At 49.4% G+C, this 20,567-nt stretch overlaps 1 protein-coding gene across 1 annotated transcript in view; it reads right to left on the reverse strand.

The window, feature by feature from the left end:
• The window catches only part of LRIG1 (leucine rich repeats and immunoglobulin like domains 1), a 96,309-nt gene extending 76,106 nt beyond the window's left edge, over positions 1-20,203 (reverse strand). The window contains 3 exon segments of the mRNA XM_074914738.1: positions 19,561-19,838; positions 19,840-19,888; positions 19,890-20,203. Of these exon segments, the coding sequence (XP_074770839.1) occupies positions 19,561-19,838; positions 19,840-19,888; positions 19,890-20,203 (641 nt within the window).
• Positions 20,204-20,567: the final 364 nt, after the last annotated feature.

The following is a 20,567-nucleotide window of genomic DNA, read 5'->3' on the forward strand; positions in this document are numbered from 1 at the left end:
CTGCACAAACAAATAAACCTCACTACACTCCCCCCCCAGCCACTGCAGCCCAAGCCCCACATCAGATGCCTGTTTTGCACATGTTATCTGCAAACCACAGGCAAAGCAATTCCCCGCTCCGTGCCGTTTCACAATCTGCTCACTCTGAACCTTGCACTACGTCAGGAATTAAACAAACATTTCCTTCTTCTTCTTTAGGGTTTCCCCCCCTCCTCCTCATTCAGAGCTCAGCTCCAAAGTCCAGCAGGGCAGCAGGCGTGGGGCTGAGGTGTAACAGCTGGCTCGGAGAGCTCGGCACACTCCCCACCACCTCCAACAGCCCCCTAAAAGCATCTACGGGGTGGCTGGTGGTGGCGACAGGGCACACTGACCCCATCGCACTAGGAGAAGCCAGAGGAAAGCTGGGGGCAGGTGTCTGCTGCAGTATTCCACAAAAAACAGCCTGGAAAATGGGAGGGGGGCTCTGCGAAACCATGAGCATCTCTCCCACCACTCCACTAAGAAAGGATAAATGCACCAGATCTACTTATCATGCCAAAATGAGGAATGGGGGGAAACCTGTTCGTAGCCTTGCTCCCAAGGAAGACAAGGCCACAGATGTGTGTCCTTACTCCAAACAGTCTAAAACTGGGATGAGACCAGAGGCGTGGGAAGGGCAAGAGATCCTGTGATGCTGCAGAGCCAGGGGCAGGCGGTGGGCAGGAGAGTGGCTGGGGGCCAACATGAAGCCTTTGCCTTGGCTTGGGATCACCTGGGCCCATCGCTATTGTAAACAGGCAGCCCCACGCACTCCCAAAGTACACCACAGACAGCAGAGATGGGGAAGGAGGGTGGTACCCAAACACAATGCAGAGATAACAGGAACACTCTGCAAAAGTCCATTAAAACATTAGTCAGCCCCAGAAACAAAAAGTCCTCAGGAAACCAACTTCATGTGCCTGTTTCCATGCAGATTACTGGCAGTTACAAGTAACTGCAACAGAAAGAAGTTGATGAAGAGTCTTCTCTTAGCTTATCCGTATTTCCAAACAGGTTTATGTTATAGATTTGGGGTTTATCTTTCCTGGAACACTGAAAGGGCCATAGGGAGGAATAGCAAAGTGAGAGCATGAGATAATTGGAGGGGCCAAGCATCGGAGAACCAAGTCAGGTTAGTTGAATTTGTGTGGTTGCTGCTGTTTAATGGCAATGCCTTGTTAAAATTTGGGATAAAGGAAGCTTTTGTTAAAGACCTGCTCTTTCCCCCCCCGCCCCTACCTTCCCTCAGGGTTTTGAGATCACATAAAAAACACATCCCCAAGCTCCTCAAGGTTGTTTTTTTTTTTCCCAGCAAAGCCAAGGCTGACAAGACTTGACATTCCTGAAATGTTTAAATGGGGGGAGAAGGAGAAACAACAACATTTTTTCAAACCCACTTTATGCATCAGAGACAACCAAAAACTGGCCTAGGGCCAATTAAAAAAAAAAAAATTTAAAATATTTGCAAGATCATCTTAAATACTCCCAATGTTCCTGATGGAAAAGTCCCCGTGTGCACAGCGGACAGAAGCCCCCACACCAAATACTGCACATTCTTGGAGGGAGCTGTGGAGCAGAAAGACATAATTGAGGCGATTGACAAACCACTGCACACGACTGTCAGTCCGTCCCCGACTGCCCCGGGGGGACATGCCACCACTGGCACTCGCCCACAGCAGGTCTCGGGCTCTGCGGTGAAGCCTCTGCAGGAGGCTGGCACTGACCAGCCTCCCCTTCCAAGCAGGCAGAGCGCCCTAAAAAACACATCCCAGGGACTTGGTAATGAGCTCAGGATTTAAAAACCTGGCTAATGAAGAGGCAAGAGCCAAGATATCCAATTTCTGCCGAATACCAGGAAAAGCATACCACTATCAGTAGCCATTATATTAATTAAAACACACACCAGCCCATTTTGTAGCTTTTTCCAGGCTGGGATTTCACTTGCCCAATGCTGCAGGATAGAACTGGGCAAGGATAAGAGTGCAGATGGAACACCACAACTTGCAGTAAAACCCACTGAAGGTGATACGAACCAGATGTGGACAGTAACTCCATGAGCTCAAGAGGTACTACAGCTTCGTATGCCAGCCACCACACACCAAACACTCAGGAGTGATCACTGCTACCGCCAAAACACACTTAAGAATGGGGAGCATTTAAGGGGCACAGAATGGGTTAATGGGAACCCACCAAGCTCCACTGGCCAATTATTCTTTCTCAGTTTACTAGCACAGAAATTTGGGCATCAAAGAGGTCCTCGGTGTTCCACTTGTGCAATAAACTCCTTTCACCAACATCACTTCACACTTTCCAGAGTGCAAAGTTCACCCCAATATTGTTGGCTTTCTCACTCACTGCTTTTTGGCACCATCCTGCCTCCTTGGCTGTTCATTAATACGCAATCAGTACATTAAAGGCTTTGTTCCACAGTCCTGGCTAGGCTGCAACAGACTTTTCCAGCAAGTGCTGTCTTGTGGGGGACAGAAGTGCAAATATGTTCAGGTGCTCCTAAATACTCAAAATTAAAAAACCTAAACCCTATATCCCTACCAACTGGGTTTTGAAGAACAAGGAATTTTCACAATAAATGCAAATAGCATCCAGACAAAAACCCTGAGACTATACTGGATGGCATTATGTTTTACTCTTTATAATGTCGTTATGCTTTACTCTTTACATACCAGTTACACAATTGTGTGATTTTTTTTTTTTTAAACACAATTTACAGACTGACTAATCACAACTACAAGGTAAAGGCTGCTTAAATGCACTGGCAATGAGAAAGCTTCTGTGATTTTTGTTTGAACAATGGCTAGCTGGGATGCTGTGAACACCCTCCCCAAAGATCCCACCTGTTTTTTCAGGTATCCTCTCATCTCCCAGATTTTAGCAGGGAGGAGAACAACCCTGCTCATTTACTGTCACTGTGGTTACATAAAACCCATATGACCATAGATCAAAATATTTTCTTCTCTTTCAGGAGCACTTTCTGCTCTGCTCCCCACACCCCTCACACCTACCTGTGCCATCACTCCCAGGCCATCCGTTTGCACCACTCATCCCAACCAGAAAACCAAGTCCCCTGTTGTTCTCCACAAAAGCGATCAGCAGTTGGCTGACAAGCTCCTCAATTAAACACCCCATATCTACTTCAGATTTTTCTTCTGCCCCTCAGCTTGCCCATTGCAGCCTCTGGTCCAGCCTGTGCCCTCCTGGCCCACCCAGCTTCACCTCTTGCCCTGCTTTCCAAACAGGCACAGAAAACTCAGCACAGCCTTTCTTAATACATTACTAAATCCCATCTTATTTTTCTTCCCTGGGAGACTAAACATAGGCTGTTAGTTCAATCTAAAACTAAGTACATGCTCAAAAGACAGAGCAAACAGTTTAATTGTAAGAAGTACTAAAAAAAGCACTCCAGTTGTTTCAGGTCATTTTAAGCTATATAAGTTTGTCCCAATTTTTCATGAGTTGCTTATGATGGAGATGAGCCCAACTGGAAAACCAAAATCAAGAATCCCTGAACTCTGAAGGAAGGTTCATCTAAGTTTGGGCCCATATCTGCACTGAATGCAACACAGCCAAATAACATTTTTCCATTATTTTTTATCACTATTGCTTCATGTTCTCCCCCATAAGCACAAGGTCACACCAAAATTTCTCCAGGTGGCTCTCAGTCCCATAAATTGTTAGAGATCTGGATTTACATCAGGGGGATTACATGAGATCAACCAAATGTGCACATGCTGGAGAGAGCGGGGACAACACAGCACTTTAAAAATGGAGAGCATTTTTCATTTATAAATAGTTTACATTTTTTGGATCCAGTGGCAGACAACCCGCTCAGTCTGTACTGAAACCAAAGAAATATCATGTGTGAGCACAAACCACAGTGTAACAGAGATAATAAACAACAGACAGGCAGCCATATGCAGTGGGGCTAGTGCTTTTGGTAGGGGAAGCAAAAAACACCAAAATTCAGTAACCCTCATTCAGCCAAAGGGTCTATTATATTTCAGAGGCAGCTGTTTCTCCAAGTTAGGCTCCACCAGTCACCTCCAGAAGGAAGGCAGCCCCCTGCACCCTGCTGTGCTCCCCAGCTCTCACCTTTAGCATCTCTCAGACATCAAGACCCCAGCACTAAGGAGGACACAACCCAGGTACCTGCACAAGGAGGGACAAAGTGATGTCACATGAATCACATGCACTAACACAGAGCATGGGGTGGCATCTGGGTCCCAGGGCAATACCCTGGGTTAATTGTGCACAGGAGCAGCTCAAATTCTGATCCAAGACAGATCTGGTGTACTCTTCTAAATTACATATGGGAAATTACTGCAAGAAACAGGAACCTAAAATACACTGTGCATCTTGCAAGCACATAGCATGTTTTCACACCCATGGGGTTATGTTTGCAAACAGCTCATCCTCAGCATCAGGCAAGCAAGGGCTGCTACATGCAAAGCACCTGAAGTCTGCTGGGCTCCTCCAGAAGCCTCCAGCTTCATGGACTTCACTAAGAGAACTAACCAAACTGGATTACAAACCTACTACATCAACCTCTGCTTTCACACCAAATAAAACTAAAATAAACCCTGACATCTACCTTATCCATGCTTTTACAAATGTTTTCGATATTACGTCAAACAATATCCTATATCCCACAGAAAAGACAAGTCTTAAAAAGGAAGCAGGGCAACTCTGTGCTTGCCAAGCAGAGGAACCTGGACTTGGAGCACCTCTATTGAAATCAGCCTGCCAAGACCAGTTTGATGTGTTTTATTACTGCAAGGAATTCCACAAATATGTTGGTAACTTTTGAGTGTCAGTGTGGGTTCCTAGGTAGGAAAACCAACTCCTTTAAATATGCACTTTCCGGATTTCACAAACATTTACCGGATGTAAGAGAATTCATGGACAATTTATTTACCATGAAAAGTGTGTAGACACCAAATCTAGCAGAAGAGGCTGAGCACCCATCTCTATCGTGAGTGAAAGCCCACAGCCAGATACGCCTGGCTGAACAAGGTTTGTTTTCAATTATATTTCAGATTCTTCTAACAATAACTGCATGGCGTCTGGCACCAACACATCTGAGCCTTTGAAGTGGTTCTTGACTTCAATGGGAAGAGGGGGAGGGCAAAAAAAGGGAATCAATCAGCAATTTCAGTCCAAGTCAGACCTCTTCCCTGAAGAGAAAATATTAATGCCACAATACCCCAGCATACCAGAAATGTGCTATTGAAAACCAAACAAAACTTCTGTTTGGGTCAGAACTGCCAGAGGCCAGCACTGGGGTTGCTGCTTTCACCTTCAGAAGCATTATGAGATACATGGGTCAATGGTTCCAGACACAAGAACCTTCCTGCCTCCCAACACCTCCCCTCCCAACGCCTCCCCACAGCTGCCTCAGGTGGTATAACACTCTGCATCCCATCCCAGTCACTCATGTTCATGTCTGTGACAAAACTCATGGAAAGAGACATCTAATGCCTAAACCCCAACCCCAGCAAAAGCACAGTTAAATCAGAACAGGAAGGCCGTGAGCAGTTTGCTGTCACATCCCCCATTCAAAAATGCCACTGCTGGCCACCCGGCCCCAGGGAAAAGGCAGCACTTCCATATTTCTGGACAAACACAGCAGCTCCCATTGAGCTCCTTCACAAAAACCATTATTAATGTACACTTGAAGCATCCACAACAGAGCAGAACAGCAACACATAGGTGCTGCAGGGTGTAAACTATGGGGTGCTAGTGACCACAAGACTGAATCACCTCTGGACATGCTCAAAACAACATCCCCAGGAGCCTTAAGCAAGTCTGCAGTGCCTGCAGGTACACAAGCTGCCATATAACCTTGCTTTCCTTTCACCCAAGTTCATCTTCAGGTATTTTAAACCCCTTTTCAGATCTAGCCTTAAATGACATTGCTAATATCACCAGGGAAGTCTGTGCAAAAGAAGGGCAACAAACCTCAGTTTTAAAATGCATATCTTCATCTGGCTTGTTCAAATAAGCACAGCTGTGGTTTAACAGCAACAAGGTGGCGAAGCACAACAGCTCTCAAGACTGAGGATGGTGGTTTTGGTCGGAATAATGTTAATTTAAAGAGGGATAAAAATGCCTTATTCTTTTTCCCCAAGCCATGCCCAAGTCCTACCACTTTTTGTTAGGTCAGGCAGTTTCTGGAAACATCTTCTGGCTCAAAACACTTGCAGAATTTCAAGAATCTGCTCCACAAATCTTGAGGCTGCTTTGTTCAGGAATGCTGACATGTGGGCAAAGGGGAAACCAAATAGTTCTCTTGAATGCTGTAGAAAACTTTAAAGTCTGCCCAAGATAAAAAATGCAAGTCAAAACTCTGAAGGAAGTGTGGGTTTTCTGCTGCATTTCAAATTATCATCCCAAACACGCTCTTCCAGCACGGGAACGTGGCTGTGCCACCCTGCATGCCTACCAAGGCCCATGGCCTCCATGTGCTCCCCTCAAAACAGGGCTGCAGTTAGGAATGAGTAAATAAAACAGGCTTTCACATCAAGTTTTCTTGGCCTTTACAGAGATGATCGTGCTGTGAAAAAAGCTCTGGTCAGGCAGTCTCTTCCCCCCAGACAGGATCCACCCACTTGTTAATGTCCACAAGCACCAAAGGGCAAGCACACACTTGGTCTTCTGCTTGTGTGACTCCTGGGACACTGCTTGAGTTGTCCTCTGGAAATATCCATTGCATTCCACAACACTGGGAAAACCAGACCTCTAGCTTATCCATGAAGCCTAATATTTACAGGCTTACATTAGGCAAGACAGATCTTCACTGCTTTAATTACAGGACCATTTTCAGGTTTACGAGTCCTGCCCAAGCCAGCAGTCTGCTGCTGGCTACCAAAACAAGGTCCAGTTTCTGCGACAATGCTGCTGCCCCATCAGCTTGTCATTTATTTCTGCCCTGCTCCCCAACAAGTCCCAACAGATACTGCAAGATACAGGCTGGACAGATGCTTCTGACTCCTGGTTGCAAGGCTGCAGGACACATCATCACAGCACCAGGTCAAATGCAGGCCAAGGGTGGAGGGCAACCACTGACCTGCGCTCAGACTGCTGCAAACAGTCATATATTGCCCCAAAAACACCATCAAGTATTACACACACATCCAGAGGGGATATGGTTGGTTCACTATGGCTCAAAAGTCCAAATGACCAGCAAAGGAGCCAGCAGCTTTAGGCCTGGCAGAAGGAGCAGTGCTGGAGGGCTCCTGCCTGGCTTGTCCTCTGCCTTTGCTCTCCCTGGACCCAGACCTAAATAAACAGACATCTTGCAACTGTCTCCCCCACACCTTGGGAGTGCCAGGAGAAGGACCAGCTCTCCTCCTCTGGGGCAGGCATGGCCAGGTGGCTCTGAAGTCATTGCAAGAGGGATTTTGCATTTCAAACATAAAAAGCAGGAAAACCATCAAGAGGCATTTCAGCTGTGACAAACCATAACCTCCCCAAAACATTTCAAGGCACATTTTCAATCCACTCCCAATTCCACCCCAGTCCCACAAGGGCTGTTGCTGTTATTGTCTATCACACAGCAGTGTCAGGAAACTGCCTTCCCGAGGGTCGGAAATTTTCCTGCCACCAGCTACAGACAGCACAGAGAGCCTGAAGGGAGGGAACAGAGCCGCCCAGGGAGAAGATGGGCCAAAGGAAGATTCAAGGGATAATGCATCCTGCAATGGCGAGGCAGACTGGTTTATAACCAGCAGTCAGAATTACTCAGGAAACCATAGAGGAAGCAATTGGAAATTGTTGGACAGGGAAACTTCTCCATTTTGTTTCCAATTCTGCATGCCCATAAATCTGTACTGAATTCCTCTTTTCAGCCATGCCTCTCAAGCAAGGCAACATTAGCCCCAAAATGTTCAGCTGCCACCTCGTCCTCCCCCCCAAAAAAGTGGATTTGCATTGTTTTGACTTAAAACTTACCACAAGCCTAAACGGCTTAATCACACAGTCTGTTCCCCAGCAAGCCCCACACTAGCATTACGACTTGCACACAGGGTGCTTGAAAACCTCGCCTTTGAGCTGGCTCAAGTATTCACAGCTGGAGAGTGAAGAAAATAAAGTAAACAGCAGTAACCGGAGTCCAGCCAGCAGCCTGCACATACCACCGGCTCATCAGCAGCACCAGGGCTGCTGAAAGGGACCATCACCTGAGGACTGGGTGCCAGGGGGATGTGCAGGAAAGGTGTTGGGAAAAGCTTATGTTAGCTGAATAGAAGGAAAGCCTGTGAGCTGGAGCAAGCCTGGGAGACTCACAGAAGGATACAGCAGAGTCCCAGTGTCTCTGCCAGCTGAAAGGACAGCTCGTCAGGCTCTTGTTAAGCAGACCACAAAGTGGTAGCACTTGAGACAAGTGCTAGGAACCACGAGAGAGAAATGCTGTAGTAAACAGCTTGGGCTGTGATTTGGCATCTCCCAAGGATGCTGCCCAGCTGCATGGCTCTGCCTTCTCCCCACCTTGCTATAAAGCCCAGGTCCCATGAGCAGGCAGGAGCGCCAGGCAGCCATCCCTGTCCTGCCACAGTGCTGCTGGAGAGCAGAGAGATGCAGACACCCAGGGCCACTGCTTCCCACCCACAGCAGATTGCTCAACACCCATCAGGCCACAAAGGCTGCTGCTTCTTGGAAATGCTGCTTCAAGAGAAGAGCAACAAGTCGCCAAAAATGATTCCCAGCTGTGGCAGTCACAAGGGCTGGTTGCTTTGGCTGAGGCACTCGCCCACTGCATGGGTGGCACCACTTTATACAGAGAGACGACTATGCTGGTCCCCAAAGAGGTCAGGATTCACATGCTGCCTCCACAGCACCCCTGCTCACAGGAACAATGCATGGGGTAACCCAGCACCAAGCCCTCTTTTCCTACCTATGCACCTTAGCTAATGCCAGCACCATCCCAGTAAGACTTTGAACCCCCTCTTCGCCAATCTGCTAGCACTCAGCAAATCCATTTCACAGCTAGGTCTCTGCTATCCACTTTTCCTGCAGGGATGGTTTAATGGCACTGCTCTGCCCCACAGGGATTCTCTGATGTCTCATAGGGCAATCTCACACTGCTTCCCTTACCTCAGCAGAGATACAGCCACTCTCCCCAGCCTGCAGCCTATGAGAGAGGCAGGCATGCCAAATTTGTGCTCACTCCTCAAACTGAAGTTGACCAACAACATCAAAAGCTCAGAGAGAACAGACACATGCACCATCACACAGCCTTGTTTCTCAGGAAGCCTGGGTAAAAAGCAGTACCTGCCTCAGATATTATTAAACTAGGGAGAAAAGCCAACTGCTGTTTTAAGTAGACAGTACAAGACAAACACATCTTGTCAATCTGTACAACTTTCTGTCCAAGAAGATTAACTCAAAGACCAGTACACATCTCTGCTGGTAAGGTCAGTAAGAATGAAATCACAGCTTGTGGAAGGGGTTCAGCTCACCAAGAAGTCAAAAGCCAACGAACTTCACCAGGGAGCTGGTCTCAGCCCCACAGAGATAAACAGATGCATTTACTAAAACTGCAGGAGCTGAAGTGAGTCCCGCATGCATCCCTGCAGACCAGAGAGGCAGGCTGCTGGCTCCGTGTTCAATAGGCAACAAACCAAGCGACACCCCCGGAGATGAAAGCTCAGAAGTCAGGGGTGAAGCCTCAGCCCCGCAGACCTCCTCCCAGACCAGAAAACTTCTCCTTGCTCACTCACACGGCAGAGGTGGATCTTGCCCAGGAACCATTTTATTATCTTCAAACTATTTTCTGACCTACTATAACAAGGAGCAGTTATAGTTCATCTGCTCTTATGAGATAACCCAAACACCTTAACTTCATTGATCTCAACAGCTCGTGTGGTCACCATCGCAATAACAAAGGTCAGAAAGTGGGAAGGAATATATACCAGAGGTTTACAACCATGTGAAACAATAAAGCCAGCACAACTCCTACAAATGCTTCCAAATCAGAGGTTTAAAAAAGCACACTACCTTATTTTCTGATTTAATGCAGAATGTGTGCCCTACTCTAGAAATAATCCAAATGTGCTTCAACACCAAGAATTCTGCCTTAGGAGACTTGTTTAAGGAAGAAAAAGGAGGAACAGAGTTGTTTATAGACAAATATAGATAGGAACAGCACAAAAATATGCTTAGTAAAGGAAAAGTAGAAAGTATTATGACACCTTTCAAAATAAAACATCATATGGTTTGTTTAAATGTCTGAAAACAGGATAAGTCTCCCCATTTTGCCAAAACAAATGAAATACAAGTGTGGATGTGATCCGCCCCCTGGTTCAGAAAGACACAACAGTTTACAGTGAATTACACAGACAAACAGAACATGGGATGCACTCCTGGCTCACCAGCAAGGCCAGACCATAGGCAGCAGAGAGATGAGCACAAGCCAACCACCCCATGTCAGCAGCGCTTGGCATTTCTGCACCACCCATGCCATCGCCAGACAAGTGCAGGAGTGATGAAGTAACTGGGGGTGAGAGAAAGGAAAGAGGTTGAGGAACATCCAGGTGTCACCCAGTATCAACAGATACCTCCTTACCCTTTGCAAATGACAGAGAGGTCACTGCTGACACAAGCCACACACACACCCCTGATGCACTCCCCATCCCCACATCCCCTTGGGGCTGCAAATCCCAGTGAGAAAGGAGGAAATCCCATGGCTCTATGCATCTTCCAGCTCCAACTCAAAGCAACCAACTTGTGCTGGGGAAGAGCTGAACTTGGGTCATCCACTCACAGACAGGGCTGCTGCACAAACAGCCCATGCTGTCCAGGCTGCCAGAGAATTTTTTACATCTGTACTAAAGGAAGGCTTCTGGCAGTTTTTCCACAGCTCCCAAACCTGGGTGGATTGCAGCTGACAGACACAGCAAAAAGCAAGCAAAGGCTGCTCCCCAGGCAGTGGTGGAGGGAGAGCTAGCTCCAGCCTCCCCCCCATGCACACTGTGGAGGAAGGAGAGGCACCAGTGTTTGGACAACTGGAACACATTTAGGGGGTGATTTTTCACAGGGCCTCCAGCCAGGCTGTTTCCTACGATAGCCATTTTATTGCCTATGATACAACCCCCAGACCAGCAGCTCCCTCATCCATGAGGTCTCCCACCACCCCACTCCTACAGCAACATCACCCATATCAAGCCCCTCCAATGGGCCACCTACACACACAGGACACGTCCAGCATCGCATCCTCAAATGCAACCAGAAGACAACACTCAGTAAACCTGCCACCTCCATCCGAGTATCTTCCACCAAGCCCTGGGCTCATCCAGTTGAACACCTTTGACCCCAGTACCCCTCTGTACTGGCAATCCGACAGCACTAGCCAAGCACAGCCATGTACACTGCAAGCACCAGCCCACTGGCCAGCCAACACTTTTTAGAACTGCTTTTTAGATGATAGATAACATAGTAAACCTGTGTTTATATTGGCGCACAGCAGGCTAAAACAGACTTTAAGTGCAGTTATAAAACAGCCCAGTCTATGTTGGCTGGACAAAGCGTGTTTTGAACTTGCAGGGCAGTATTTGGCAAGAGGCTCATTAGTATCTGGTGTTGATAGTAAACTCTCCAGGGCAGAGTAGTATTCACAGCACTGAGAGACAACAGGGTCCCATCCTGGCAGGTGCTCATCCCAAAAGCACAGGCTTTGGGCAACCAGGGAGAGACATGCTGGTGGAGAAGATGGATCCACATCCCGATGTGTGGGGAAGTGTAGCCCCAACTTCACATTCTGCACCTCTCATTTCCCTCTTGTATCCGAGGGCTTGTTCTGTCTTTCTGAAGGGAGCAAGCTGCCAGCTGGAGGAGGTGGTCTAGGAAAAAGGCATCTTACTTCAAGATTTCACAGCCAAATTTCCACTGAACTCAAGGGGTGTGTGTGTTTTAATCTGAAAGGATTCATCTAATAAAAACCAGTGCCTTCAACAGGGAAACATTTGCAATCCACAGCCCATATAGGTGAGTAGGGTTCAGAAGAAATGCATTTTAAGACTGCACCTCTGCAGATTTCCCAAATTAATGAGATTGCCCCAGGGGTCCAAAAGTCAAAAAAAGACTCCGCAGGAAGATTTACAACCAAAAGTTACTGCCTCATCACAAGCAGCACCATCAAGACTACCTATCAACCCCCCAAAAAACCATGACAAACTCTCCTGCACACAAAACTTCGGCTCCCGAACAAAGCTTTGGACAGCTAATGCATTTTAAAATGCAACTTGTGCATGACACTGGAGTATACATTTTATAATCTGTAGCTCTGTGTAAAGCTGTTGTACCATAAGAGGGCCTCTAACACTTTTCCTGCTGAAACCCTTGCAAAGTCACTGCCGTGACAAGTGCAAATGACAAACCACTCTGCCCGCACATCCACCATGGTTAACATTAATAAAAACTATGCAGATGGCTACAGTTTGAGACCCATCCTCCAGTTCTTGACTGAAAATGCAAACCACACAGAAATGAACCATATTCCTGGAATTAAATGCAACACATCATCAGGCCTCCTTGAGAGGTGCCCCCAAAATAGCAGGGCCTGCTTCTAGGCTTCTCCAAAATTATATGGTTGTGGCTTGAGAAACAACGTGCTGAAAATATAATGAGGGAGCATAACATATTACTTATGTTGTAGTCCTGCTCTGAAGCTGGAAGAGGCTGGGGTTGGAGGACTTGGGCTGCAGCACAGGACTTGGTTAACTATTAATGCATGACTCAGCTACAATAATAATAGGTGTTTCATGTTGTGTGCTAGCACAACAGCATCCTGGTCCTTCACAGGCCCCTATGCATGGCAGAAAAAAAAAAATACTTCGTAGTACATCATTTAAAGCTGGACACACCAGGAAATGGAAAAGAGGATTTATTCACCCTTTGTTTCTTTCTCCCTGCAGCCTCACACACTGCTCCTTCCTTCACATAGCACTAAAAAATAGCAAGGGACCTCAGGGGAGAGCTGTTAGTGGGTGCCCAGCCTCCCAGTCCTGCATGAAACCACAACCAAAGGGCTATGATTATTCAAAGACATGCCCTATCAAATTACCCCCCTTGCTCTGAACGAGGAGCTAATCTCTGCCCAACTGTGGTCCTGCAGAGTTGATGAACCTGGAGCCAGAATTTTCTGCAGATGGCTCTTCCCAGCAGCATTAGCCTAAATTATCTCTACTCCATTCATCCACATGATCCCATCTAGCTCCACATTGCAAAACAAGGGGAGTCACACTGGGTGATTAGGTTAGCAGCACAAGATGATTATGTTAAAAGCTGATGAGCTGAGCTAACTCAATCCAAGGTGTCTTGCAGGGAAGCCAACAAGATCAATTAAAAGCCCTGGAGCCCTAATTGAGTTTCTGGGTGCGGTTGACATACAAGTCAGGAACAATACACGAATTATCAGAGTGGGCTAACTGAGGAATGAAAGCCATCATCCCATTTTACAGCCACTCAAAACTTCAAGACACAACTTTAACCCCTCTTCAAGAGATCAAAGCAACCAGAAGCCAAAGGCAGGCATGACCAGGACCTCCTGGCACTCAACAATTCCCAGCTGCCCTGCAGAGCCAGTGGGAGCCGCATATATATATATATATATATTCATGAGCCCAGGTGTATGCAGAGAGTCAGGAAGGGGTTTCCCCAGCACCTGGGGTAGAGCCTCAGCATGAAGCCACCTTGAACCCTTCCAGCACACTCTGCTGAAGCTGCACACTGGGGAACATCCTTCCAGAACACTAGGATTTCCCTGCCTCGGGTGGGGCTCACACCAACTAAAGCCCCATCACAGCAAAGTGCTGCTGCATCTGCCTAAATCCTCAGAGACAACACTCCAGCATTAGCTTAACTTCTATCAGGGAAGCAAAACCTCACCCATGCTCAAGGAAGCATTTAAGTACCTGAAGTACTTTGTTGAAGTGTCCGGGCTCCCAAACATATCAGTTTACCACCTCTAGCCTCTTGATGCCACCAAGTGAAGGGAGAAAGAAATCAGTCTCACATTTGCTCCTTCATCACTTGAATTCCAAGTAGGAACTCCTGAAAGGCTCAGCCACCCCCAAACCTTACATCCACAGAACTGTAGACAGTTTGCACAAGCAAAGAAAAAAATAATTAAGCTGTATCTAACACATAATAATGGTTGACTTTCCTAGAGAACAATTGATGGTGTGTTCGTTTTTTCGGCTGCCTACTGAGACGCTCGCTCTCCTGCCCTGGGAATTTTCCCTCTGCAGCTCCTCCTCCCCCGGCTCCCAGACCATCCATTCTCCCCTTTTCAAACTGCACCCATTGTAAATGGCATTGAATATTAACACAGCCCATTGAGCACTTGCTCCTTTTGTATGGGACCCCTGCGTTTCAAATTGCAGTCACTGTAGAGAGGAAAAGCCTCAAAGTGATTAAATGCCATGAAGTTTCTCAAAAGGAGAGAGGAATATGCAGAGGAGGCAGAGGGGGTCCTAGATTTCACTTAAAGCTTCTGCAAAAAACGAGAAACACTTCTTGGTGGGGATATTTTATCCCCTTCAGGCTTCATTATGAATCTCACATGTATTCCTAACCCTAGTCTGAGATTTTTGCCCCAGCCGTGGCAAAATCAGACAACACTTGCAAAGGACTTGCTGTTAACTGCTGTTCCCCAGTATGCACCAATAAATATCACGGCATGCTGAGGGTGGTCAGCGAATCCACCAACACATGTTCACACAGGAAGGGTGGATTTATTTGCAAGCACACGTAGCTATTTGTGCCTAAGCAGCAGGTCCAGAGAGGCACTGCTTTGCAAGTAGAGGCTTTGCTGTTACCCCACCTGGGCCAAGCTCTACAGCAGCAACTGCACGCCTGTAGGATGCGGAGCCATCCCACAGCTCCAGGGCTGGAGACCTTTCCTGATAAGGCCACTGCTGAGGACCGCGCTCCAGGAAGCCCCAAACCCAAGTGTGCCATTGCAAGATGAGCAGAATTATTTTAACAAGCACCATCAGCTCCCAGCACTGTCCTGCTTGAGCAGAAAGCCTTCCTTGCACCACCACCACGGCTGGCTTTGCCGAATTTCTTTGGGTTCCCACTCCCTTTCCCCAGGAGGAGGGAGGGGGACGGGCCACCTGCACCAACCCGCATACCCCTCTCTCCCAAGCCAGCCCTCCAAGCTCAGTGGCCCCCTGTGCAGCCAGCACACAGCAAGGGCTCCACAGCTGCCTAAGGCCAGGCTCCCTGAGCCCAGTGTGACAATTACTTAATCTTTGTTCCATTATTTCAGCAGGGCTGGAAGCAGGACATGCAGGGGAGGAACAGCCAGCAGCACTCCCCCTTGTCAGCACCTCAGGAGAGCTCCCCCTCTCTTCTCTTCAGCATCTACAAAGCAGCACAAGTCACTCCGGAATCCAAGAGCAGGTGATGTCCATCTCCAGAGAGCACCATGCACACAGGCAGCGGCACAGCAAGTTCTCTGCAGAGCCCCACTCTGCTCTACAAGTAAGCGAAGAAGCTACCCTAACACATGAGAGCAGAGCACCAAGACCTGACACACTAAAACCCCAGTTTAGCAAGAAATTTAATAGGTAATTTTCAGCAGAAACATTCCGCTTCACTGCCTTCAACAAAACCTTTCCGTGCATACACAGTTGAGCACAGCAGGAATCTGCTCCTGACTCCTAGTTCAAATGCACTTCCAGGCCCTAAAACCATTGACAGGCACCCACAGGATTTTCAAAAGCATCCAGACACTCTCCCCAGCTCTCCCGAGAGCAGCAGCACTGTGCAGACAGCCAACATCCTCCCAGCTGATGCCTCAGGGCAGCTTATCCATACAGCCAAACCCGAGCCTCCCCAGGAAACAGGGAGCAGCTCCTAGCTCCGCTCTCCTGGGCACTGGAAGACTCTGCCTTGTTCCCAGATGTGTCAGGCACACACTGACCCACAGGCAGAAGTGTCTGTGCACAGATGCCCAATATCTCAAAAAACTTCCCCGAGTCATCTGGGTCAAACACACACACACACCCCACATCTGTTTAAAATAAAACCTTTCATTCCTCCAGATCATACCAGCAATGAATTAGCTATTCAACTGCACTTGTACAGCCCCAAAGCCTTCTCACCATTACAATTTGTACCCAAAATATTATTGCTCTACCACTATAAAGGAAGGAAAAAAACCACCACACTCCCTTCGCACATGATGCCTAGACAAAATCTTCTATCACTCCTCAAAAATTAAGATGCACAGAGAGACAGAAGCAGAGGATGGGGGGGGGATGTGCCATGTCACCAACACTACTGCACCCAGCACCTGGCTTTTCCAGGCACGAAGCAATTTGTAGTTAAGCTTGGCCCTAAACTTTATGCCACATATTACACTCTAATGTAAAAACAAACTTCACACTTCAACGCCAAAGACATGAAGCATCTCCAGCAGTTTCAAAGTGAGACACTGCACAGCAACTGCCCAGCAGAGTTTGACTCTCCAGCATCCCCCCTGGAGCAGGGACTTTTCACAGCTGCAGAGCTCGAAGCAGCTGGGTGCTGTGGCTCCTGTGAGGATGGTACAGGTCCTGACAGAGCGCTGCAACATGCCCTACACAGGGCTGCTCAGCTAGAGTCCTGTACACTTATACAACTGGCATGCAGTACTGAGGTGCCTGTTGCTTTTTAAGAAAAAAACCCACCGCATCTGTGCCACACTGCATTAACTGTGAGCAACTGCAGTGCACCAGCCCCTCTGCATATCAGTTATGCCTTCTGAAAGCTAGGGAGAAAAATTACAACTCCAAGCTCTAGTGCCAACAGAGAAATAACAATAGTTTCAAAAGATCCCAAAGCTTTTCCTCAGTACTGATAGTCCTGTTGACAAAATACGCAGCGCTATTAAGTCTGTTCCAGAACCCTCCCCAGTGACCGAGCCACATTTCCAACCCTACAAACAAAAGCTGTATCTCCAACAGACTGAAAACTGACTCCAGGCACTGCTTCAGCATTGTGGCACTCATTAGAAATAAAGATAAACTGCTAAGGAAGGATTTTTCAATAGCACTTTAATGAAGTTAAAGCCCAGTCACCACAAGTCACTGAAAACAGGATTTATCTCATCTCCTATTATCAATCGAACGTGCCCAAGCTTATCACCCTGGGGAAGCAGACTCCTTCAGCAAGAGACACAGCCTGCCCAGAATCAATGGAGATGAGGGATGCACAGTTCCATCACCCATCTCATACCAGTTTACAGTCGGGGGACCTGCACCCCCAAGCTGCACCCCTATGTCAGCCACTGCAAACCTTTACATTTGCTTTCTGTTCCTTTAAAAGGGCACGTTAAAAAAAAAAAACAACAAAAACCACAAAACAAAAAGCAATGAGATAGTCGCATAGAGATAACTTTTCTCCAGCACATGGTGCTTTTATAGAGACATTAAACAACTACTAAAAAAATGAGTTAGAAGCCCTCTGCACCAGAAATTAGCATTTATGATCCTACCAAGCATGAAAAACATGCTTCAGCTTTGTGTCTCTAAACAGAAGTAAGCAATTTAAGTGATTTTTAGTGATTAGAAACAATATTACTTTAAAAACAGAAGCATTCTCAATAGCTTAAATGTCTGCTTTTTATAGTGGCTATGGAGAAGGAAAACACCCTTGATTTGCATTATCAGATACTGAGAGCCATCACAAATTTCCACTTCAGCCAATTTTTGGGTTAGAGTTTACAAAGTTACAAACCATATTCTAAGAGGTTAAAAGACCAACAGCCCACAGGTCTGTAGCATTAGATTTATACGTGCTATTACTTCACCAATAAAATTTAAACTGAACTCAAGACACTCAAAATCTGTTCCATATGAAAGACACTCCTGGGTATTAGCACTCTCAAACACAACAAAACAAATTTGTTCAGACTGGGCTATTAATGCATTTCTCTGCACGAACAAAGATAAGTTGTCAGATTTTAAGAGGCACATGGGGATGCTGGAATTGCGCTGAGAAAAATTAAAGCTTGCTCTAAAAGGTGCCCAAAGCTGAAGGAAGGCTCTCTCAGCACACATAGCAACAGGTGAACGGAATGAGTCAGGCTTTTGGTGCAGAGGCCACACACTCCTCTCCATATGACACCCGATAATTTCATGTAAAACAAGGCACTTTTGCAGCCAAAAGTGAATAATACCAGGAGAACCTGACAAACCTCTAATAATTCTTCTTAATAAGGAGCTGGATGATCTCCAGCAACACTTCAGTGACCATTCTCTCTCTCCTGGCAAAGCTGAAGAGTATCCATTACAACCAGGGGTTTTATAGATTCAATAATCTATAAATCTGTTCAAACAGCAGAACGGCCCAGCAACAGAATTACTGAAACACTTTTCTCTCTCCCTTTCTGGATCCTTATTCCCCCAAAAGTTAGCTAATAGTTGAGGACACTCAGTTTTACAAGTTTATGAGCACACACACACACTCTCAGTCCTCCTGCACTGTCACTGCCAAAGGAATTGAGCTGTCAAAGCCGAGCACACTCCTGCCTCCGGATCTCCTGTACTTTACGTGTCTGATGTTCTATTTCAGATCTTACCGGGTCAGAGCAGCACCTGCACAACCGGAGCAGACCTGCTGCACTTCATGGGAAATCCCAACCACACCATCCCGCACTTGGACATGTACCTGAACGCTTTAAAAAAGAACCTCCTAAGGGAAAAAAAAAAAAAAAACCAGCGCTGCACTAACCACCAGGTGCTGGGCTATAAGCTCAGCTGCCATCCAGGACATGCGATACAGGTTAGTAACTCTGTCAGACAGACAAGTACCATGGGAATCGCGGCCAGGCATGCAGCTTTTATTGCTAAACACCACCTGGTTTTTCCCTGAAACACCGCAACAGCACCGACAGAGCCCCACGACTCGGTTTAGACCCGCGTTCGCCGCCTCACCGGCTTCGTAAGGGTTTGGCCGGGCGGTGGGGTCCCCGCTCGGGTACCGGGGTGCGGGGCGGCTGGCGCCCAGGCCGCCGGAGGATGGATGTTCCTAATAAGGCTTCGGCAGCCCAGGCCGGCCGTTATCTCCAGCAGAGCCCAGCGCTGGGGACCAAACCCGCTCCCGGCTCCTCTTCCTCCGGGACACCGGCAGGGAGGGGAGGCAGAGCCAGCCCGGCGAGGGGCCGGCCGGGCAGGGAGCCCCGGGCTCCTCACCCGGGACCGGCATCGCACCCGCCGCCTCCATCCGCGCCTCGGGCGAGAGCCCGAGGGGGGACACCGGATCACGAGAGAAGTTCCACACCGCGCAGCTCAGCGCCCACAAGGCGGTAGAGATCGCTTTGCTTTAAAAACAATAAATCTGACTGTCGTGGGGGGTTTGAGTTTAGAGGGGTTTTTGGTGTTGTTTCACAAGCCCCCCCCCCCCACCGCGCCCAGCTGCCAGCACGCAACCCGCGGCAGAGCGGGGCCGCCCAAACCCCCGCTTCGCCCTCAGCCCCTGCCCCGTGCCCCCCACCCCGCCCCGGTGCCTTCCCAGCGCGGCGGAGCCCCCGCCGGTACTCACACGTGCCGTGGCCAGCGGGGCAGGTCCCGGGGCACGGCGGGCAGCGCCAGCCCGCCGCAGCTCAGCGACTCCCCGCCGCAGGCGCAGCCAGGGGGGCAGTCGGCGGCGGCCGAGCCCAGCAGCCCCAGCAGCAGCAGCGCCGCCGCCGCCGCCGCCCCGCCGCCCGCCCGTGACGGCACCGCCATTTTGTATCCGGCACCGGAGAAGGTCCGAAGCGGGAGGAGGCGGCAGGAGCGGCCCCGGCGCGGAGCGCAGCGGTAACGCCGCGGGGCCTCGGCGAACGCTCAGCGCCGCTCCGCCGCCCGCAGCATCGCCTCGGCCGCCGGCGGCGCGGGGCGGTCACGGCACCGGCATCCACCCGCCGCCGGGCGGGCACCGCCGGGCGGGTCGGGTCCGCGTCCCCGCCGCGGGAAGCGCCTCCTCCTCCTCCTTCACGCCGCACGGCTCCGGCCCGACGGCCGCTGGAACTCTCCCCCTCCTCGGTGCGGCCCCGCGGGGTCGAGAGCCGCTGACGACCGCGACCGCCGCCGCTCCCGCCGGCCCGACCCCGCCGCTCCCCGCCCGGCCCGAGCGCCGCTCGCCGCGGACCCACGTTGGCGACACCGCAACATGTAGCCGCGCCGCCCCCCGCGCGCCCGCCCATTGGCTGGCGGGAGGCCTCCGGCGGGCCTGCGCGCGCCGCCATTGGCAGGGAGAGCTCCCCCCCCGCCCCCGGCGCGGCGCCGCGGCGCCCCATTGATGCCGGCGGCCCGTCAATCAGGGGCGCGGGGCCCGCCCCTCTTTCCCACTCCAGGTGTGAACGCGGGCGGCCACCGCCCCCCCCCCCGCGCTACCCGTCTTAAAGGGGCCGCGCCCTCCGCCCCCCCTCCCCGCTCCGCCGCGGGGAAAGCGGTTTAAACACCTCCCTCCCCTCGATGGAAACAGTCTGCGGCAAAACCAGGGCCTGGGGGCTGCCCCGTAACCCTGCGTGCCCTTCCCTGCAGCTGCAGGGCCCCGCTCCCGGGGGA

Source organism: Athene noctua, chromosome 10, assembly GCF_965140245.1.
Source record: "Athene noctua chromosome 10, bAthNoc1.hap1.1, whole genome shotgun sequence".
NCBI classification, from domain to species: domain Eukaryota; kingdom Metazoa; phylum Chordata; class Aves; order Strigiformes; family Strigidae; genus Athene; species Athene noctua.